This window comes from Papio anubis, chromosome 9 (genome assembly GCF_008728515.1).
Source record: "Papio anubis isolate 15944 chromosome 9, Panubis1.0, whole genome shotgun sequence".
In the NCBI taxonomy this organism is placed as follows: domain Eukaryota; kingdom Metazoa; phylum Chordata; class Mammalia; order Primates; family Cercopithecidae; genus Papio; species Papio anubis.
In genome coordinates this window covers 51535843-51558849 of record NC_044984.1, presented here as the reverse complement: position 1 = coordinate 51558849, position 23007 = coordinate 51535843, and the positions used below count along the sequence as shown (strand labels likewise).

At 41.6% G+C, this 23007-nt stretch overlaps 1 protein-coding gene across 3 annotated transcripts in view; it reads left to right on the top strand.

The window, feature by feature from the left end:
* Positions 1 to 23007, top strand: part of NEMP1 (nuclear envelope integral membrane protein 1) — a 30391-nt gene that overhangs the window by 5834 nt on the left and 1550 nt on the right. Inside the window, exons 2-9 of one of the 3 annotated variants that reach the window (XR_002515959.2) lie at positions 2010 to 2134; positions 4047 to 4266; positions 5637 to 5709; positions 9962 to 10055; positions 10516 to 10630; positions 11355 to 11580; positions 13748 to 13921; positions 14638 to 14818. Coding sequence is in view for 2 of the 3 variants with exons in the window: in XM_021923279.2 (XP_021778971.1) it covers positions 2010 to 2134; positions 4047 to 4266; positions 5637 to 5709; positions 9962 to 10055; positions 10516 to 10630; positions 11355 to 11580; positions 13748 to 13921; positions 14638 to 14818 (1208 nt within the window). In the remaining variant the exon portion in view is untranslated. Of the gene's footprint in view, positions 1 to 2009; positions 2135 to 4046; positions 4267 to 5636; positions 5710 to 9961; positions 10056 to 10515; positions 10631 to 11354; positions 11581 to 13747; positions 13922 to 14637; positions 15388 to 23007 lie in introns of those variants that run through there. The other 2 variants (XM_021923279.2, XM_009181016.4) reach the window with 2 other exon arrangements.

Genomic DNA, 23007 nt, shown 5'->3' with positions numbered 1-23007 from the left:
CAACTTTTTATTTATTTATTTAATTTAATTTTATTTATTTTTTTGAGACGTAGTCATGCTGTCACCCAGGCTGGAGTGCAGAGGCGCAATCTTTGCTCACTGCAGTTGCAGTCTTCCCCTCCCAGGTTGAAGTGATTCTCCTGCCTCTGCCTCCCGAGAAGCTGGGATTACAGGCGCCCGCCACCACGCCCAGCTGAGTTTTTTGTATTTGTAGTAGAGACAGGGTTTCACCATGTTGGCCAGGCTGGTTTCGAACTCCTGACCTCAAGTGATCCGCCTGCCTTGGCCTCCCAAAGTGCTGGGATTTCAGGTGTGAGCCACCATGCCCGGCTGGACAGTGGTCACTTTTAAACCTTGAATTAGCTGATACTAAATAGAAATTGAGAGGAGAATCTTCTGTTTTGGTATATCAGAGGGACTTCATATAATCATTGCCTGCTCTTAAAACTTGAAGTGAGACAAAACAGCTGGAAGGAAACAACCTTGAAATCTTTTAGTATCCTCCTAAAGTACTATATATTAAAAATATTGCTGGCTGGGCGTGGTGGCTCACGCCTGTAATCCCAGCACTTTGGCAGGCTGAGGTGGGTGGATCAGTTGAGGCCAGGAGTTCTAGATCAGTCTGGCCAACATGGTGAAACTCCATCTCTACTACAAAAATACAAAAAGAAAGTTAGCCAGTTGAGGTGGCTCATGCCTGTAATCCCAGCTACTCAGGAGGCTAAGGTGGGAGAATCGATAGAACCTGGGAGGCAGAGGTTGCAATGAGCCAAGATTGCACCACTGTATTCCAGCCTGGGTGACAGAGGGAGACGCTGTCTGAAAAAAAAAAAAAATGCTCGCTGGGTGTGGTGGCAGATCTGTAATCCCAGTGCTTTGGGAGGCCAGTGTGGGTGCTTTGGGAGGCCAGTGTGGGAGGATTGCTTTAAGCCAGGAGTTCAAGACCAGCCTGGGCAACATAGTAAGACCTTGTCTCTCTAAAAAAAAAACTAGCTGGGTGTGGTGGCGTGTACCTGTAGTCTTGGCTGCTTGGGAGGCTAAAGTGGGAGGATTGTTTGAGCCCAAGAGTTTGAGGCTGCAATAAGCTATGATCACATAACTGTACTCCAGCCTGAGCAGCAGAGCCAGACCCTGTCTTAAAAAAAAGAAAAAACTTGCCAATTCTGTTCCACTCAGGAAAGGGATAGAGAAAATCAACAGATGGAGTATTTTAGCTTACTTTAACTATTCCTTTATAGGACAGGAAGTATATCTAGACCATAGTCAAACCTGGGGGTGAATCTCAGATAGGCTATTTACTACTTGTGTGATTTTGGAGCAAATTAATCTTTCTTAAACATCCGTTCCTCATTTATGAAATAGGGATTATGAGAGTGCTTACCTCATAGCATTGTTGGGAGCATTAAATGAGACAGCATACTGTCTTATTTATTTATTTATTTATTTATTTATTTATTTATTTGAGACAGAATTTTGCTCTTGTTGCCCAGTCTGGGGTGCAATGGCATGATCTTCGCTCACCGAAATCTCTGCCTCCCAAGTTCAAGCGATACTCCTGCCTCAGCCTCCCGAGTAGCTGGGATTAGAGGCATGTGCCACCATGCCTGGCTAATGTTTTTGTATTTTAGTAGAGACGGGGTTTCTCCATATTGGTCAGGCTGGTCTCAAACTTCTGACTTCAGGTGATCCGCCCACTTCGGCCTCCCAAAGTGCTGGGATTATAGGCATGTGCCACTGTGCCTGGCAGCATACTGTCTTAATAGGTACTTAATAGTAGTTTTTATTATTACTTGTCTGACTGAATGACTGTGTAATATTTAAATAATTAAACAACAGAAATAAGACTCTGCCTTAGTTGTTCTTTCTTCTCAGTTTTTTCCCTTATTTCTCAGTCTGGCTAATGTTTTAACCCAAAGTTTAGGAAAGTGGTTAGTTTAATCTTTTTCATGAAATGAGTTATAGTTATTAGCTTGTTATGTTTAATTCTTTTTTCCTTTCTTTGCATAAAGCTGAAATTGATGTAAATGTGGTCATGCTTCAGGAATCCCAAGTTTGTGAAAAGCGTGCCAGCCAACAATTCTGTTACACAAATGTGCTTATTCCAAAATGGCATGATATATGGACACGGATACAGGTAATAACTTGGAATCCTCTGGCAGGGGCAGCTTCTGTAAATTTCTGTCTGTCGGTGATTAATGAGTATTTTGACACTTTTCTCCCTTTCACATACTTAAAAAAAAATGTTAACAATCTTGTTAGGGTTGAGATTATCCTGAGTTGTGTTTTCATCAATAAGCATTTATGCCTACTTTGTATTCCCCTCTGCTCCCTCAAGTAGATTACAGTATTCCAGGGTAAACTTCCTTTCCTTTTCCCTCCTTTTCCCAAAGAAACTGCTTCATTTTCTTGTCCTTCATTTTGCAGTAAGTATGTGTGCACACACACACACCCCTCTTGCTTTTTTTATTTTTATTTTTTATTTTTTGAGGCAGTCTCCCTCTGTTGCCCAGGCTGGAGTGCAGTGGCACCATCTTGGCTCACTGCAATCTCCGCCTCCCGGGTTCAAGCGATTCTCCTGCCTCAGCCTCCCGAGTAGCTCGGATTACAGGCACGCGCCACCACACCTGGCCAATTTTTTTGTATTTTTTGCAGAGATGGGGTTTCATCATGTTGGCCAGGCTGCTCTGAAACTCCTGACCTCAAGTGATCTGCCCGCCTCGGCCTCCCAAAGTGTTGGGATTATAGGCACGAGCCATCACACCCAGCCCTCCTCTTTCTTTTTAAAGGTCTTATGCCTTCTTTGGGCTGGAAACTGTTATGTGCCTGTCAGGATGTAAACTCTTTTGCCCCGCTGTTCCTATTCTGATTCTACATGAGGTATTTCATAAACCCCCAGAGCTGAAGAATGACTTTGGTCTCATTTGTTTCATAACACTGTTAAGTCACCTGGCAAACAGGAGTGTCTGGCAGTAACAGTGATTGAACAAAATGAGTCCTTTCAGAAATGTCGTAGTTGTTATAAGCATAGTTACTGATAAGGGCATTTGTTGTTCACATCAAAAACATAGGGTGGACTTGTGGATTTTTTTTTTTTCAGACGGAGTCTTGCTCTGTCACCCAGGTGGGAGGGAGTGCAGTGGCACGACCTCAGCTCCCTGCAACCTCCGCTTCCTGAGTAGCTGGGGGCCGTGCCTGACCCACTTGTGGGTTTTTAAAAAAAATTATTTAAAAAAAAAGTCTGATAAGCTGGGCACGGTGGCTCATGCCTATAATCCCAGCACTTTGGGAAGCTGAGGCGGGTGAATCACTTGAGGTCAGGAGTTCGAAACCAGCCTGGCCAATATGGTGAAACCCTGTCTCTACTAAAAATACAAAAATTAGCCGAGGGTGGTGGCATGCACCCTGTAGTCCCAGCTACTCAGGAGGCTGAGGCAGAAGAATCACTTGAACCCAGGAGGCGGAGGTTGCAGTGAGCCGAGGTCATGCCACTGTACTCCAGCCTGGGCGACAGAGCAAGACTCCGTCTCAAAAAAAAAAAAAATTATCTGATAAAAAAGTGATACTCCATCTGGGGCACATTATAACCAACATTTACTCATAATCAGTGACTTGTGACAATGGATTGAACTCAGCCTGTCATTATGGAAAACGTTTTTAGTCTTCTGGGGCAGTTTATGCCTGGCAATTTTCTTAATATTATAGACCTTTGCTTTGTGTGATCTCTAATAAATAGCTGTGTCGATAACTCTTTCAGCTTGGAAGCCTTTTTTCCTCTATGTTCTACGTTCTAGGTCAGAACGACCTAATAGTAGATTCAGGTCGTGTTAACAAGAAGGTATTCTAACAGCTGTCTCTCTAACATGTGCAGTGTTACTTGCCCAATTATGTTTTAGCCTCTGTATTTCTATATTTCTGATAAGCCTTGTGGAAAACTGACACTATTACTGATTTAGTTGTTTACTCTGAGGGTTTTAAAAAAATTGTATTTGTGAAAAATTAAAATTCCTACTTACTTTTTTCTCATCCTGATTTTATTTGTGTTACAGATCCGAGTAAATAGTTCCAAATTGATTCGAGTCACGCAGGTGGAGAATGAGGATAAACTGAAGGAGCTAGAGCAGTTTAGTATCTGGAACTTTTTTTCCTCCTTTTTAAAGGAGAAATTGAATGACACCTATGTTAACGTGGGTCTATACAGCACGAAAACCTGCCTCAAAGTTGAAATTATAGAGAAGGACACCAAGTACAGTGTCATTGTGATCCGGAGTAAGTCTCACCTCTGTTTTTCTGATGGATTCTGTAGTGATAAGGACTGAGTTCTGAAGGGTATAATTAGTGAGACTGAGAAGTCAGCCCAAGACATCTCCAGTTGGGTTCTGATTATAACCCTGAGTATACCACTGCTCCAAACAGTTCATGGAGACTTCACTCCATATCAGACACTTTAGGCCTAGAATTGAAACTCCACCTCAGGAAATTCTGAGTACTTCCTTACCTGGAACTGTGAAGACTTTTATTCATAATTACAATGTGCTGCTAATGGCCCTGAGCATATATGCCAAATACTCTTAAGAGTAAATCAGATAGATGTGTTCTGCCTTCTGGACACTTCTAGACAAAGGTAACTATCCGATGTGTACATGCCTATATTTAAAGACATGAATGGTTAATAAAAATTGAAGAAAGGTAAAACTGAATATTAATCATTCACAAGTAAAAAGTGTATTCATGGAACTATAAATAAAGATGAAGACCACTGCAGTTTAAAACTTACTCAGTGGAACTGGGAGAAGTTTTCTCTTTTCTGAAGATGACTGAGAAAGTTTCAGAGGAGATGGATCCTCTTGAATTCTCTCTGACTTTGTTTCCCCTTGGTTACTACACAGGGTCCTGGGATGTTGTAAGTAGTAGAAATGTTTCTAGGTTTAGTATGAAATAGGTTGTGCCCTTCCATTTGTCTTAGGGTTCTTTGGTTATGTAGGGTTGGCTTGTTTTTTGACGTTCCTTCCACATTTACTGATTCCTGCTGCTCCTGTTCTGTTTGTGGGCCTCCCGTAGAGCTGTTGAATGTGAAAGCTGTGGGAGTATCTGGTATGCCACCGAGGGGCCTTTGCAAGGGCCCCCTGGTCCTGAGTGAGATGTATTTGCGTGTAGGCTTTTCCAGCACAGTGCTCTGTAGCAAAGGGAAGTAGGTGGTATTGTTGGGCAAGAAAAGCGGCCAGTTAGAGAACAACACAAGGCCCTGACCCACAGTTCTGGGAGTTCTGGGCAAATCTGCTGAGTTCCATGACTGTGAGTGACTTAAAGCTTGAAAGCCAGAGTGATAGAGACCCCTAGTGGGTGATTGCATGAATTGCTGATGGTACTGTGTCTAGCTTTGTCCAAAATGAAGCTTGAGTTTCTTTTAACCTTAGCCGAAATAAAAGTAAGATCATCAGGGAAATACAGGTTAGACAGAGACCTAATTATACACTGGAAGGGTGCCCAGGCTTTAGGTGGAATTTAAATGCTTTTTAGGTGGGCTGTTCGCATTTATTTTTACTGTAGCTGACCAATAGTGCCAACATTGTCTTTTATTCTATAATGCCTTAAGCTGTTTTGTTCCCTTATTAAGCAAAAATCTTTATTTATTTCAGGATTTGATCCCAAACTCTTTCTTGTTTTCCTTCTTGGACTTATGCTATTTTTTTGTGGAGACTTGCTGAGCAGGTAGGTTCCAAGGCTAGTGTGTAGAATGACACGGCTCATACCTATCCTGCTTGGGTTTTATAATAACTATTAAGTACTGCCATTCCCATTTCCAGGATCTTTATGGCTTGGCTGTTGCCTGCTTGGATAGTTTAAAAAATACTTTAATGTGAATTATGATTTTTGTTTTTTCTTATTTGAACAATATTGACAGTAATGAAATTCCCACATTAGGTTGGCCTATCATTGGGTTGATAGGAGTTAGCCAATACGGTGAAATGGAACATCATCACCCTTTCCATTGCTAGAAGTAATGTGTTAAGGTGTCATCTTTACAGGTCCATGGGTTGATGAGTTTCATTTTGTTCAGACGTAGAGAGACAAATACCGGCTGGGCGCGGTTGCTCACGCCTGTAATCCCAGCACTTTGTGAGGCCGAGGTGGGTGGATCACGAGGTCAGGAGATCGAGACCATCCTGGCTAACATGGTAAAACGCCATCTCTACTGAAAATACAAAAAAATTAGCCGGGCGTGGTGGCAGGTGCCTGTAGTCCCAGCTACTTGGGAGGATGGGGCAAGAGAATGGCGTGAACACGGGAGGTGGAGCTTGCAGTGAGCCGGGATCGCGCCACTGCACTCCAGCCTGGGCAACAGAGCGAGACTCCGTTTTTTAAAAAAAAAAAAAGAGACAAATATCAACTGCTCAGCCTGGGCAACATGGTAAAACCCTGTGTCTACAAAAAATACAAAAATTAGCTGGGTGTAGTGGCATGTGCCTGTGATCCTAGTTACTCAGGAGGCTGAGGCACAAGAACTGCTTGAGCCTGGAGGCGGAGGTTGCAGTGAGCCGAGATCACACCATTGCACTCCAAGCTGGGCCACAGAGGGGAGACCCTGTTTCAAAAAAATGAAAATCAAGTGCTTATTCATTTTCTTCCTTTAAGAACCTACTAGTTAAGACAGGTGAGACTGACATGTACAAATATGAAGAAAATATATAGGTAACTAAATAAACATTGAGTGAAGGTAAAATCAGCATTAAGTTTGTATACAAGTAAAAAGTATTTGTGGAATAGTGAATGAAAGATTAACAATTGGAGTTTGAAGTTGGGCTGGAGTGGGGTTGCTGGAAGTTGTTCCTTATTTTGGGGATGCTGGGAGAAACAGTGAGGGAGGAATAACTGGTAGAAAAAAATCTGGAATAGGGGGCTGGTTGTGGTGGCTCACACCTGTAATCCTAGCACTTTGGGAGGCTGAAGGGGGGAGGATGACTTGAGCCCAAGAGTTTGAGACCAACCTAGGCAACATAGTGAGACCCTGCCTCTACAAAAAAATACAAAAATTAGCCAGGCCTGGTTGTGCGTGCCAGTAGTCCCAGCTACTTGGGAGTGTGAAATAGGAGGATCACTTGAGCCTGGGAGGTTGAGGCTGCAGTGATCTGTGATCGCACCACTGCACTCCAGCCTGGGTGACAGAGTGAGACCCTGTCTTAGAAAAGAAAAAATAATAATCGGGTTGGGAGAGATGATGGAGATGGGAATAGGACATTACACAGAGGCTCATTATTGGGAAATATATGAGGGAAGCCCTTGAATACTAATCTTCATAATCTGATAGTAACTACATAGCGTCAGTCTCTACAGTTCTCTGACCTCAAGTTTTGGGCAAATATAGGCACACATCAGTTTATTGTACTTTATTGTGGTTCACAGATAGTGCATTTCTTTCCAAATTGAAGGTTCCTGGCAACCCTGGGTCGAGCAAGTCTACCACACCATTTTCCCAATAGCATGTGCTCACTTGGGGTCTCTGTGTCACATTTTAGTAATTCTTATAATATTTTAGACTTTTTCATATGATTATAACTGTTATGGTGATCCATGATCAGTGATCTTTTTTTTTTTTTTTTTTTTTTTTTTTTTTTTGAGACGGAGTCTCGCTCTATCGCCCAGGCTGGAGTGTTGTGGCCGGATCTCAGCTCACTGCAAGCTCCGCCTCCCGGGTTTACGCCATTCTCCTGCCTCAGCCTCCGAGTAGCTGGGATTACAGGCGCCCGCCACCTCGCCCGGCTAGTTTTTTGTATTTTTTAGTAGAGACGGGGTTTCACCGGGTTAGCCAGGATGGTCTTGATCTCCTGACATTGTGATCCACCCGTCTCGGCCTCCCAAAGTGCTGGGATTACAGGCTTGAGCCACCGCGCCCGGCCGATCAGTGATCTTTGATGCTGCTGTTGCAGTTATTTTGGGGTACCACATGTCCATGTAAGACACTATATTAGTTCATGCTGTTGATAAAGATACCCGAGACTGGGTCATTTATAAAGAAAAAGAAGTTTAATGGACTCATAGTTCCTCATGGCTGGGGAGGCCTCACAATCATGGCAGAATGCAAAAGGCACATCTTATATGGCGGCAGGCAAGGGAGAATGAGACCCAAGTGAAAGGGGAAACCCCTTATAAAACCGTCAGATCTCATGAGACTTATTCACTACCATGAGAAACATTATGAGGGAAACTCCCCCCATGATTCAATTATCTCCTACCAGGTCCCGCCTACAACATGTGGGAATGATGGGAGCTACAATTCAAGATGAGATTTGGGTGGGGACACAGCCAAACCATATTAGACAGTGAACTTAGTAAATGTCATGGGTGTTCTAACAACTCCACCAGTTGGTTATTCCCCTGTCTCCCTTCTTCTTGGGCCTCCATATTCCCTGAGAAACAGCAATATTGAAACTAGGCCAATTAATAACCTTAGAGTAGATAGTAAGTCTTCAAGTGAAAGGAAGAGTCATACATCTCTCTGATTATGCTTAGTGAGGACAGCAAAAGCCAAAATAGACTAAAAGCTAGACCTCTTGTCCCAAGTAGTTAGCCAAGTTGTGAATGCAGAGGGAAAGTTCTTGAGGGAAATTAAAAGTGTTGCTTCAGGGAACACACAAGTGATAAGAAAGTGAAACAACCTTATTGCTGATATGAAGAGAGTTTTAGTTGGCTGTTGAGAAGATTAAACCAGATACAACTTTTTTAAAGCTAAAGCCTGATCCAGAGCAAGACCCTAACTCTCTTCAATTCTGTGAAGGCTGAGAGAGGTGAGGGAACCTCAGAAGAAAAGTTTACAGCTAGTGAAGGAAGGTTCTTGGTTCATGAGATTTAAGGAAAGAAGCTGTCTTCATTACATAAAAGTGCAAGGTAGGCTGGGCGTGGTGGCTCATGTCTGTAGTCTCAGCACTTTGGGAGGCTGAGGCGGGCAGATCACTTGAGCCCAGGGAGTTCAAGACCAGCCTGAGCAACATGGTGAAACCCTGCCTTTACAAAAAATACAAAAAAGTCAGTCATGGTACCAGCTACTTGGAAGGCAGAGGTGGGAGAATCACCTGGGCCCAGTAGATCAAGGCTGCAGTGAGCCATGATCACACCATCGCACCCCAGCTTGGGCAACACAGTGAGACCTTGTCTTAAAAAGAAAAAAAAAAAAGATGAAGCAAGCACTGATACAGAAGCTGTAGCAAGTTGTTCAGAAGATCTAGCTAAGATAATTGTTGAAAGTGGCTACAATTAAAGAGCTCCTCAATGTAGACAAAATAGCCTTATACTGGAAGAAGATGCCATTGAGGACTTTCATGGTGAGAGAGAAGTCAGTGCCTAGCTTCAAAGGAGGGGTGATCCTCTTGTTAAGGGTTAATGCTGTTGGAGGATTGACTCCAATTTTAAAAGAAGTTCTGTGGTGAAATGCTATCAAGACAGTATTGCATGCTTTAGAGAAATCTTCATGAAAGGAGGAGGAGCCAGTGCAGCAAACTTCATTGTATTTTAAGAAATTGCCACAGTCACTCCAGTCTTCAGAAACTACCACCTTCATCAGTCAACAGCCATCAACATGGAAGTGAGACCCTTCACCAGCAAAAAAATGATGACTCACTGAAGGCGTAGATGATATTTAGCAGTTTTTAGCAAAGCATTTTTAATTAAGGAATATATATTTTTAAGACATAATGCTGTTGTATACTTAATACACTCTAATATAGGGTAAACATGATTTTTATATGCACTGGGAAACCAAAAAATTTGTATGACTTACTTACTGCAATTCAGTATTTGGTTTGTTGCAGTGGTCTGGAACCAAATTGGAAATGTTTCTGATGTTTGCTTGTACTGCTCTAATCTTGTACCTTTTAAAATCTTTTGGCTAGGTTAGTTGTCCTAGTTTCAACAGTACTATGTATGAAATACATACATATGGTCATGAAATACATTTTTTTTTCTGCAGAAGTCAAATTTTCTACTACTCCACTGGGATGAGTGTGGGAATTGTGGCCTCTCTACTAATCATCATTTTTATACTATCTAAGTTTATGCCTAAGGTAAGTATCAGAATCTTCATGTGCAGCTAGAATGAATTTGGATAGCTGAAGGACTGTTTTCCTGGGTAATCTTAGAAAACTGAAAATGTGTATTGATGGCTGATGAGTCAATGTCCTACTCTCCTTGATTCAGAAAGGTACTTTCCACGATGAAACTTGGAGCCTGATTACAAATTTTTTCTTTTTATATAAAATCCTGTGCTCGGAGGGGGGTTAAAGTCTCCTTCCTGTTTTTTAATTATATAGCCAGGCTTTTAAGTTATTTAGCATCTCATCTTCCCAGTGTTCCTTGCAGACTGTACCATTTTAAGTATAAAGGACATCTTTTTAAGAGAAGTGTTTTTTGTGCATTTTGAGTAGGTTGAATTTTTTTTTAAAAAAATCATAGTTCCATTTTGCTTCTTTTATGTATGGAAAGCCTGTTGTAACTTTTTGCTTTCACTTCTACTCTCTGTCTTAGAAAAGTCCCATTTACGTCATCCTGGTGGGAGGCTGGTCTTTTTCTCTGTACCTCATTCAACTAGTTTTTAAAAATTTACAAGAGATCTGGAGGTGTTACTGGCAGTATCTTTTAAGTAAGTGTTGTCGGTTTTGCTTTCCTTTTGTATGTTTATAGGCTGTTTCAGTTAATTTAATCATGAAAATATTTTACCTGCTTGTGGGATTTAATAGTTCATGTCATTTTTTAAAACTTTTAAAAATCATAGTTTTTCACTTATTTCTGACCCCTCTACGATTATCACCTTCTCTTAAATTAGAATGGTACTGTTAAGGAGAAGATGTCATTTATTGGTATTCATAAATATACCTTTCTTTACACAATAAACATTTTTCTGAAAAGCTGTAAATTGACCTTATTAATGGAATCATATTTTAAATATACTTGGGGACCTTAAGTAAAGGACTCTGCAGTAAATTTTTTTCTGCTTCATTTCTGAATGAACTGCTGTAGATTTTATTTACAAAGTAAAAATCCTTGGTCCTATAGATAGTAACCTTTGATTTATCCTTTGAGGGGTGATTAATCTGGATTTCCATATATTGGTTTTTAAAATAGACTATTTCAGGGTTGTTTGACATATAACTTTAATGTTCTCTTTGAACCGAATAAATTTAGGACAGCAGAAAGGATAGAAACTTAGAGAAATGTATTCTAAGAAAAAAGTGTGAATAATTAAGTAAAAATCTGATTTCCTGGTTCAATTGGTGCTATATAGTAAATTTACTACTGCTTCCCACACAAATTATTTTTACCAAGTATAGATGAAAAAGAATGTCTTCTGATAACTCTTCTCATAGGTTATGTCCTCACAGTTGGATTCATGAGTTTTGCAGTGTGTTACAAGTATGGGCCCTTGGAGAATGAACGAAGTATCAACCTGCTGACCTGGACCTTGCAGCTAATGGGCCTGTGTTTCATGTATTCTGGCATCCAGATACCACATATTGCCCTTGCCATTATCATCATTGCTCTGTGTACTAAGAACCTGGAATACCCTATTCAGTGGCTGTACATCACCTACAGGTGAATGAAAGGCAATGTAACTTAATATTGACAGGTACAGTGTGGGATGCAGTTGCAGCAAGAGGATACAGAGGTGTTGACCTGGGAGCTTCTTCGTTAAGGAAAAGTCATTGTGTTGTACTTCCACCTTTGTTCCTTCCCGAGTCTATTTTTTTTTTTTTTACTTTCTATAGGAATTTTAATATTTTTATTCTAGTCATTTTATATAAAATAAAAAACATCTAGTAAAATGTCATGTGTTCCTGTTACCACAAGGTGGTGCAAATTATATCACTTTTTTTTTGAGATGGAGTCTTGCTCTGTCGCCCAGGCTGGAGTGCAGTGGCGTGATCTCGGCTCACTGCAATCCCCACCTCCTGAGTTCAAGCGGTTCTCATGCCTCAGCCACCTGAGTAGCTGGGATTACAGGCATGCGCCACTACACCCAGCTAATTTTTGTATTTTTAGTAGGTTTCACCATGTTGACCAGGCTGGTCTCGAACTCCTGACCTCAAATGTCAGGGGTTCCTAAAGTGCTGAGGCAATCCCAAAGTGCTCGAATTACAAAGTGCTGGGATTACAGACGTGAGCCACCACACCCGGCCACAAATTATATCGCTTTTATACTATATGCTCATTGAGGTCTCCTGGGTTCAGTTTTTTTTTTTTTTTTTAAAACAGTGTCTTGCTCTGTCACCCAGGCTGGAGCACAGTGGCGTGATCTTGGCTCACTGCAACCTCCGCCTCCCGGGTTCAAGTGATTCTCCTGCCTCAGCCTCCCGAGTAGTTGGGAATACAGGCGGGCGCCACCATGCCTGTCTAATTTTTGTATTTTTAACAGATATGTGGTTTCACCATGTTGGCCAGTGTGGTCTCAAACTCCTGACTTCAGGTGATCTGCCCTCCTCAGCCTCCCAAAGTGCTAGGATTATAGGTGTGAGCTACCTCACCCGGCCCATTTCAGACTATTTCTCAGTGGCTTTCAGATTGCTCTGGAGGTCTTAGTCTTATTTTAAGATGTAATTCGTAGCATGTTTTGTCACCTTGCAAAATAAATACGGAATGTTCCTAGGTCCTGAAGTTGTCTATTATAGATAGTCAAGGTGATACCTTCAGTCTGGGAAATCAAGTTATTGGACCGCAATCTTTTTTGTTTTTTTTTTTTTGAGAAGGAGTCTTGCTCTGTCACCAGGCTAGAGTGCAGTGGCACAATCTCAGCTCACTGCAACCTCCGCCTCCCGGGTTTAAGCGATTCTCCTGCCTCAGCCTCCTGAGTAGCTGGGATTACAGGCACATGCCACCACGCCCAGCTAATTTTTGTATTTTTAGTAGAGATGGCATTTCTCTGTGTTGGCCAGAATGGTCTCAATCTTGACCTTGTGATCCGCCTGCCTTGGCCTCCCAAAGTGCTGGGATTACAGGCATGAGCCACCGTGCCTGGCCTTTTTTTGAGACGGAGTTTTGCTCTTGTTGTCCAGGCTGGAGTGCAGTGGCATGATCTCGGCTCACTGCAACCTCCGCCTGCCTGGTTCAGGTGATTCTCCTGCCTCACCCTCCGGAGTAGCTGGAATTACAGGCATGCATCACCACGCCCGGCTAATTTTGTATTTTTAGTAGAGACAGGTTCCTCCGTGTTGGTCAGGTTGATCTCCAGCTCCTGATCTCAGGTGATCTGCCTGCCTCGGCCTCCCAAAGTGCTGGGATTATAGGCGTGAGCCACTGTGCCCTGCTAGGACCACAATCTTATACCATAATTTTCTTGTTATTTTCCCATCTATTAAAAAATAAGTATTTTATCATTTATTGAAAAATAAAGTGAGTTTATTCACATTAGTGGATAATATTGACTGTAAATAATTTTTCACTTTCTATAGGCATTTTTATATTTTTATTCTAGTCATTTTATATAAAATAAAAACGTCTAGTAAAATGTCGTGTGTTCCTGTTACCACAAGGTGGTGCAAATTATATCACTTTTTTTTTTGAGATGGAGTCTCGCTCTGTCGCCTATGAGTTGTCATTCATAGTCTAATATGTCAGGCGTTCATTATAACTGAAGATGTCTATGGAATTTTTAGGAGTGATGACTCTTAATGTTCAGGCTGTCTGCTGTATGCTTGGCCCACTGAAGGGAGCTAGAAGTAAGATTACTGATTAATGATTCATAATGTTATTTTGGTGAGCACAGAAAGGTGTATAAGGCAACAGAAAAGCCTGTCCCCCCTCGTCTCCTGACAGAAGAAGAGTATCGGATACAAGGAGAGGTAGAAACCCGAAAGGCTTTAGAAGAGCTCCGAGAATTTTGTAACAGTCCAGACTGCTCTGCTTGGAAGACTGTTTCTCGAATCCAGTCTCCAAAAAGGTACACTCTTGGCCAGATATACCAAACATCTATCAGGGTAATTGTGACCTTGAGTTCTACCAGAGATCGTACCTCTAGAGAATCATGCACTTGTGACCTTTGTTTTCCTGTTAATCTTCAAGTAGTCAAGAGAAAGGTAGATATATAATCACACATTAAGCAGTAACCTGTTTCCTCAGGGAACTATCTACTCTAGCTTTGATTGTAGCATTAAGATGGGAAGACTCCAGTACCATATTAAGTTTCCTTTCTGAAAGTTTTGCATTGCTCCCTGAGTTGGTAGGGTTCCTCTCCACCCACTTTTTAGTTGGGGGCAACTATACCAATGAGTATGTGAAGCTTCAATTTGGAATCATGATGGTATAAAGTTTATAGGGCCATAAACGTGAAAAACTGTGTAATGCCCCTTAATCTTCTCTTATCAGGATTACAGATGACTAAAGGAACCTTGGCACTTTCATAATTAGAAAGGATAGGCAAGTGCTTATTAAGCAGGATGGAGTTGCAGGGGTATTGGCCTATGATCCCAGCTTTCCTTTTCTCCTTAACTTCATGCTTTAGTCTACTTACCTGCCAGAGTAAGGACAAGGATGTTGGCTAGACTCAATATAATTTGTGTTGTGAGCATATCGAAGGCTTTAATTTGTTCTTATTTTGAAAGAAAACCAGAAGGACAGAAGGCATATTTCTAATGAGTATTATCTTCTCTCTTCCAGATTTGCTGACTTTGTGGAAGGCTCTTCCCACCTCACGCCAAATGAAGTTTCTGTCCATGAGCAGGAGTATGGATTAGGGAGCATTATTGCCCAGGATGAAATCTATGAGGAAGCATCCTCTGAGGAGGAGGACTCATATTCTCGGTGTCCTGCTATCACACAGAACAACTTTCTAACCTAGGTGGTGGTCAGTTATCTTTATGTGGACTGGCTTGGTGCCTTGGTCCGTGTTGCGTGTGTTGTGCAATTGCTTTCAACCCTTTGAAACAGTGAGATAGGGTAGAAATTCTCCCACTGAAATAAGAGGCCTAAAAAGGCCTCCCTTTGGAAATGGGAGGTCTCTATGGGATCCCTGAGGAAGGAGAGTGGATAAGGTAGTGAATGCTATGGTAGTTCACTTCCCATTGGTTAAGCTAACAGCCCACTTTTATGTTCCCAGAGAAATTGGATGGCCACAGCTAGCATGGCATTCTAGTTCCTTTTTGAAAGTTGATTCAATCATGGCATTTCTTTCACTGGCTCTCCAAAGTAAGAACTGTTGTTAAGTGCAGGAATGCTTTTTGATTATAGGCTGCATCTTCCAGAGAGAAATCCACAAATCTGAGCCTCTTTCACTCTAGCTTTTATTTCATTGACTTTAGAATAATTATTGATTTAACTGTTTTGGGAGGAAAATAGATTTTTATTGTTTTGTATTTTAAATGAATGTCTTTTTATTTTATTTTTTTTTTTATTTTATTTTTTTTTGAGACGGAGTCTCGCTCTGTCGCCCGGGCTGGAGTGCAGTGGCTGTATCTCAGCTCACTGCAAGCTCCGCCTCCCGGGTTCACGCCATTCTCCTGCCTCAGCCTCCCAAGTAGCTGGGACTACAGGCGCCCACCACCTCGCCCGGCTAGTTTTTTGTAGTTTTTAGTAGAGACGGGGTTTCACCGTGTTAGCCAGGATGGTCTCGATCTCCTGACCTCGTGATCCGCCCGTCTCGGCCTCCCAAAGTGCTAGGATTACAGGCTTGAGCCACCGCGCCCAGCCATGAATGTCTTTTTAAAACGTAACAAACTCATGTTCCAGAACCAGCAAGTGCTCCAGAGTGACACGCACGCCCCCTAGGCCCCTACATATTTATTAATATGGATTATCCATTAAAGCCCCAGGAGCTGCTGTTTTAAGCTTTGATTTAGTTCTCATACATATGATGGAAAGTCCTATTTGCCTTTAGGAACATGCTTGTAGGCTCTTCTGCAGGTGAGGTGTGTTGGGCTTTTTATTATATTCAACTTTCAATTCCATCTTAAAAAACATTCGTATTCTTCTCTTCCCATTCTTCCTTGCCCTGCCTTTGACCTTTCAGGAAGGGTCAGTTCCCTTACCTGTGAACTATGTATGTTCAGAGTAGCATTATTCCTGCTAGCTAGGAGAAGTCATCTTGTTTAGGGGATTTGGATGCTTTTTACAAGTTCTCCATTTTTCCTGTCATTGGGTCACGTATCTTTGAGTTGCTATGAAATCAAGAAACTATGTCCTTTTCCTTTCCCTCCCTTTGTCTACTTGTTCTGTCCATTTCAGCCTTTTCTCACCACCCATACTCCCCCAAATCTGGGTAATTTTTAAGCCCTGGAACTATGTAGTTTCTTGATACAGAATTTGTAGTTATGTAGCAGCCACAATTTGCATTGCCAGGAAATAGGCTCCAGGTTATCTTCATGCCTCTGGGTGCTCATTCAGCTGTCAAGTTTCCATGAACTTATACTTCTTTGTGATTGCATTTCTGACCTGAGATTTATGCTGCCTGTTGTTGTAGTAGCATTAGTTTCAGATTATTTTGCCAGTGCAAAGTACCCCTTATAAACCAGCAGTGTTATCTGTGAGGAAGCAAATTTTCAAGTGTCTGTCATTTACTTGGTTCTTTTTCTTTGCAGTCTTCAGCCTCATACCCTGGAAAAATCTGTAATTACTTTAGCCAGGAAAATAGATGGTCATGGCAAGTGCACAGCATCAGACTTACTGGCTCACCATGATCATGGAAAAAGGCAGATGATTTTTTAAAAAGCCGTAATGACTCCTTTAGACCAGCCATTTAGCATGGGTAATTTTGAAAGGCCTGGCTCCATTGCAGACTTCCAAAGGGTCAGCTCTGAGACTGCCCTCCAGGTGGGCAGTTGATTATTTCCGCCAGTGTTTTCCACAGCCTTAAACTGTCCTAAAGTGACAACTACCTCAGTTGGCAGGAAAGAGACATATAGTAGAAAGTGAAAAATGAGCAGTATTTGGGCAGATGCTATGGGTTACAGTTGAAGGGTAAAAGGAACTTTACATTGGGAAACCTTTATACCCTTGTGAATTATGTACATGGTAAAATGTTATCTCTCTACAAATAACTATTAAAACTTCTGAGATATACTATTTTTTACCTTATTTATAGAAATTGAGACCTAGCATATTTAAGCATAAGTTTATTTTAAAAAATAATTCAACTTGTGCAAGTGGTCTCAGGATTCTCTGGAAATTTTGGTGCCTCCCCTACTTAGGGAGGTGATAACTTGCCTCTAAGGGTGACTTTTCCTGATCATGTCTTTATTTCAATGAGAAAGCACTGTGAAATTGTGAAAGATTCTCCTCTTTCTCTGTTTAATAAATCCCCATGAAATATAGTTTCCATCTTTAGATCAGTTTTTTTCCACCGTGTTTAGATTTGAGGTGAGTAAATTCAAACTGTTTTTTACTCCCTGTCTGGTAGTTGGAGACCTGAGCTGTAGGCAGTGGAGATGGCAATTGGTTCTGCAGCCTGAGAGTTGCTCTCAGACAGTGAAGGACGGTGCTTCTCTGGTGTGTTGTGTGTCCTTGCCCTGCCTGCCTGTGGCTCTGCCCGGATGCTTCAGATCCTCTGTGTACCCGGAGATTGCTTGACTTCAACCTTCTTTAGGAGCTGCTCTTGTCTCCCTCTTGGCCACTTAGTTTGCTGGCTCAGTCACTACTTGAAGACCCCGTTTAATTTTTCTCTGGCAGTTATAGCTCTTGTGATTTCAGTACAGTCTCATCTCTCAGACCAATCTCATAAAGAAGGATCGAAGGGATAACTATGAGGTAAGCTGGACATCGGAGCCATGTTTGCTGCCACGTCAGCATCTTGCTCGGCAAATGTCAAGCCATAAATGGGCTCCAGGGCCTCGGATCTCATCAGCATTGGAAATCTATTGCCTCTCAACAGTCTGACCAAATTATGTAGAGCATTAACGTAGAGACTCCCATTAATGGGAATACAAGAGGCAGCTGGCATAAAACATTTCTCTTTCACTTTCCTTTCCCACTTAGATTGCTTCAAGAGACCAACAGAACACAGGGATCAAAAACAAGGAAAATTTAGCAACTTTGTTACCTTCTAATAAGTAATTCCTGTTAGCCATTGCATCCCACCAAAACTAGTTTATTTTTCCCCTCAAATTCATGATTTTTATGTCTGTTACAAAGGGAATTTTGCTGATGATAGCTCTTTGGGTCCCACTGTTCCATTTTATGCTAATAGATTCCATTCTAGGGCCCAGCCGCCTCTTCACTGATGGTGTTCCCTTTAACCTTTGGCATGTATAATAGAATTTTGGTGAATGAAAGAACCCAAATAGGCCGGATAGTCCCCCCAGGTCCTGATATCCATAAAAGGCTTGGGAATGCATTATGTAATTGTCCTTAGTCTTTTTGTTGTTTTAGAAAAAAAAAAAAAAGATGGGCTCAGATGGATGCCTACGTAAAAATGGTTCCTAGCTGTGTACTCATAACTTTTCTTTGAATTGAATAGTGAAAGGAAGTAGGAGGAAAGGAAATTAAATGTCCTTCTGGTATTCTTTGGACTCAAGTCTGACATATGAGATAATAACCTATATTGAAATGCCAAGAATTGTATCTGAAACAAGAGAACAGTTTGACACATTTATCATACCTTCATATTACATATTAACTGAAATCAATTAATAAACATATGAAATATCCATTGAACAAGGCAAATGCACCTAAACCTTTTGTTTCTGTTTCTACATAGCAAAAATGGTTTTTTGTTTTTTTTTAGGGGAACCTATATAATTATGACCCAGTGATGTCTTTTGGTGATTTAAGCTTACGGATTCAGGTTACAATTGAGTTGGATTCTAGATGGTTACTACCTTGAAAAGGATGTTTGTGCCTTATGTGACACGAGCCAGAGCCTGCTGGGAATAAGCAAAGCAGATTCATGCCAACACCAACTCGTAGCTTTAGTGGGGGATGGGAGTGGTCACAGACTTCCAAAATGTGGGGCTTTGGATTTCCATACCACCCCACGTGTGTGTCATCTTCCTCTCACACTCTTGATGATAATTTGAAAATGGTGAAATCACCTCTGAATTTGCCTGTAGCATGAGTACATTCTTATGACAACATAACAAATAGTTCAAAATGTGAATATTAGAAGCTGTTACAGCCTACAATTGCCGTAATTTTCCACATTTGTGGAATTGATATTGAAATAGCGGGGCTAAGGAATTACTGGCAAGTTTTAGCCTGTGGGTAATACCTTAGGGTTGTTTAAATATTTGTAATTTTATTTAAATGTTCATGAATGTTTGAAAGGAACAAAATTATCAGGGTTGGCTCTTTGCCATGGGTCTTATTTTTACCCTCTTTTCTGTAAGAAAAAAGAACAATGTCTTATGTATTTTTAAAGTTTTTGGTATAGTTTCTAATTCCAATTTTAATAAAAGTTTTATAGATATATCGTGGTCTTTCTTAATGAACATATTGTTTTCTTGTTTGGATTTCTTTTCAGGTATCAACAATTAACTCCTCAGTTTCCTCTTTCTAATGAGATGGTTTTGCATGCCATTTATTTCCCTTTTTTTCTTAGCCACCCCTTCCTGTCCTGAGTCTGTACTGGTCTACTTTCATCCTTGGACTCAATGATTTCCCAGGATGCAAAATCTCTAAGGGGTATTCTTTCAGGAGCAGCAGGTTATACTACCATGCTGTCTCATAGAAAAGCAAAATATAGGTTATTCCTGGCCCAAGGAACTACTCTGATTACACTTTAGTTCTTTTGTTTTTTTATGGCACAAAATATCTCTTTTGTTTGTCTATTGGGATGGAGGGAAGACCTATGGCTCCAGCTATGGGATCCCTACCAAGAGCTCTGTATAGGATGGAAGAGAGAGTAGGGCTATAGTGAGCATTATGAGTATTGAAGAAAAACCTTAATTATGTCTAGGCCCAGCTTCTACCATAGGAGTCTGGTACCTTTCATTTTATGTATTGGCTGTCTTCTTTGCTCTGGGAATCCTTTGTAATATTCATATTAACTCTGTACCTGTCTTTTTTCATCTAATTAATTAATTATTATTATTATTTTTTGAGACAGAGTCTTCCTGTTGCCCAGGCTGGAGTGCAGTGGCATGATCTCGGCTCACTGCAATCTCTGCTTCCTGGGTTCAAGTGATCCTCCTGCCCTAGCCTCCTGAGTAGCTGGGATTACAGGCATATGCCACCACACCCTGCTAATTTTTGTATTTTTAGTAGAGATGGGGTTTCACCATGTTGACAAGGCTGGTCTTGAACTCCTGACCTCAAATGATCCGCCCGCCTCAGCCTCCCGAAGTGCTGGGATTACAGGCATGAGCCACTGCACCCTGCCTATTTTTTATTATTATTACTTTTTGTTTTGTTTTGTTTTTTGAGATGGAGTTTCACTCTGTCACCCAGGCTGTAGTGCAGTGGCAGGATCTTGGCTCACTGTAACCTCCGCCTCCTGGGTTGAAGCAATTCTCCCTGCCTTAGCCTCCTGATTAGCTGGGATTACAGGTGTCCACCACCATTCCTGGCTAAGTTTTTGTGTTTTTTAGGTAGAGATGGGGTTTCACCATGTTGGCCATGCTGGTCTTGAACTCCTGACCTCAGGTGATCTGCCCACCTCAGCCTCCCAAAGTTCATCTCAGTTATTTGGACTGCGTGGAAATCCATTGTCTATTTTTTTTTAAGACAGAAAGTTGGCAAAGTAGGAAGAAAACAGGATGTAGAACATACGTAAATTTATGTTAATTAATGCACACTAATGACATCTTTTCTCCTCTTCTTTCCATAACTATCACTAGGTAAATAAGAGACATAGGTGATCGTTAATGGTTGAACTAATAAAAACTTAAAGCGTAATTGCTAGATGTACATCATAGAGTTTTAGTGAGGATAAAAAAAGATGGTGAGTTGTGTAAAGCAGTTCTCCAACTTTAAAGTGCATAGGAATCACCTGGGGATCTTGTTAAAATGCAGATTTTGATTCAGTAAATCTTCAGTGGTGCCCAAGAATCTGCATTAATTGTTTTTTAAGAGAGAGAATCTTGCTCTGTCACCCACGCTGGAGTGGAGTGCAGTGGCACACTCATAGCTCAGTGCAGCCTGGAACTCTTGGGCTCAAGCAGACCTCCCAATTAATCCTCCTGAAGACTCTGGATTTCTAGTAAGCTCCCAGGTGATAAGATAATGCTGGTCTTTGGACTTCATTTTGAATAGCAATGATGTAAAGCACTTAGCTTGTTACCTGGCACATCTTAGTCCAGTCTAAGTATGATAAATGTTATTAATACCAGATAGTTTATGAGAGCCAAGAAGACCCTCTACCACCAAATATCTTCCTCAGCATATCTGAAAATATCTGCCTTTTTATTGTGTAACATCTTTTTAAAAGTTAGTGTCTGTGGGAGGATTAATGAGTGAGTTGGCTTAATCAGATTGCTGCCCTCCCAATTTGTCAGAAATCAGCACCAAATGATTTGGAATTTTAAATTTTTTTTTTTTTTTTTTTTTTTTTTTTTGAGACTGTTTTGCTTTTGTTGCCCAGGCTGGAGTGCAATGGTGTGATCTCGGCTCACTGCAACTTCCACTGCCCAGGTTCAAGCGATTCTCCTGCCTCAGCCTCATGAGTAGCTGGGATTACAGGCACCCACCACCATGCCCAGCTAATCTTTTTTGTATTTTTAGTAGAGACGGGCTTTCACCATATTGACCAGGCTGGTTTCGAGCTCCTGGCCTCAAGTGATTGGCTTGCCTCGGCCTCCCAAAGTGTTAGGATTACAGGCGTAAGTCACCATAACCAGCCTAGAATTTTTTTTTTTTTTTTGCCACTTTGTTGAAGTACAATTTACATAACAATAGAATTCACCAGTTTTAAGTGTACAAATTTGCTGAGTTTTGACAAATGGAGACAGTTGTATAACCACTACCACAATCAGGATATAGACCATTTCTGTAACCCCAAAAAGTTCCCTCTTGCCCCTCCAAGGTCTAGAAATGTTAATGGGGGAAAAAGGAAGGTGATTTAGGAGTCAGAGTAGAGGAAGACTAATAAGCTCTGGTTGCTTCAGTTTTGCCTAGAAAGCAGGAGATTAGAAAATCCCAGCTGACTTGGATGTGTATTTCATATCTTGTTAATTTAGGGTGACCCACTGGCTCCAGTTTGCTGGGACTTTCCAAGTTTTAACACTCATATTCCCATGTCCAGAGAACTCCGCTGTGTCCCACAGGCAGATCAGTATAGTTGGTTGCCCTAGCTGTGATATTCATGTCATTGTTCTTACACTGGAGAATGCCATCTCATTTTAGAGTCACTTTGCTCATGAGTAAGCACATAGTAGGCACTCAGTTGACTGAATGGGTGGACATGCAGGTAAACCCCACATAGCTGCAGATTCCTGGCCTAGAGAGCATGAGACTTGGGTTTTGGTGCCAGCTCTGCCAGGTTTGCAGTGGTATGACCCTGGAAAAGTGGTTTTCTCACTCTGGATCGGTTTCCTCCACAGGGAAATAGGGGATATTTGTCACTTCTGCCTCTAGGACATGGATACTGCTCCACTTACACAGAGCATTATGTTTTGATGTCACTTCCACTCAGCTTTCTCTCTTTTCCTTGCCCCCCTCCACCTTCAAATATATGTAGTAGATCAATAAATTATGTAAAGGCAGGTTGATAATAGAACTGCTGATGGGCCAGGCTTATGCAGACTGCTTCTGTGAGAGCAATAGAATTTGGACCTTGCACCAAGCAGTCATAGCTGAGAGTTGGAGAATCAAGTCTCTTCAGTTAAGTTACTATAATTACCTAATTTGTTCTTTGTGCATGCCTGGGAGAGAGGGTGGTAGGCAGAGAGGACTTGCTGCTTTTAGGAATTTTCCTGGCTGGATGAGGGGGTACTTATCTATCAGAGGGAGCTATTACAGCAACTCAGGGTCTTAGTATCCTAGTGCTGAAGAATTAAAATGAGAAACATCGGCCGGGCGCGGTGGCTCAAGCCTGTAATCCCAGCACTTTGGGAGGCCGAGACGGGCGGATCACGAGGTCAGGAGATCGAGACCATCCTGGCT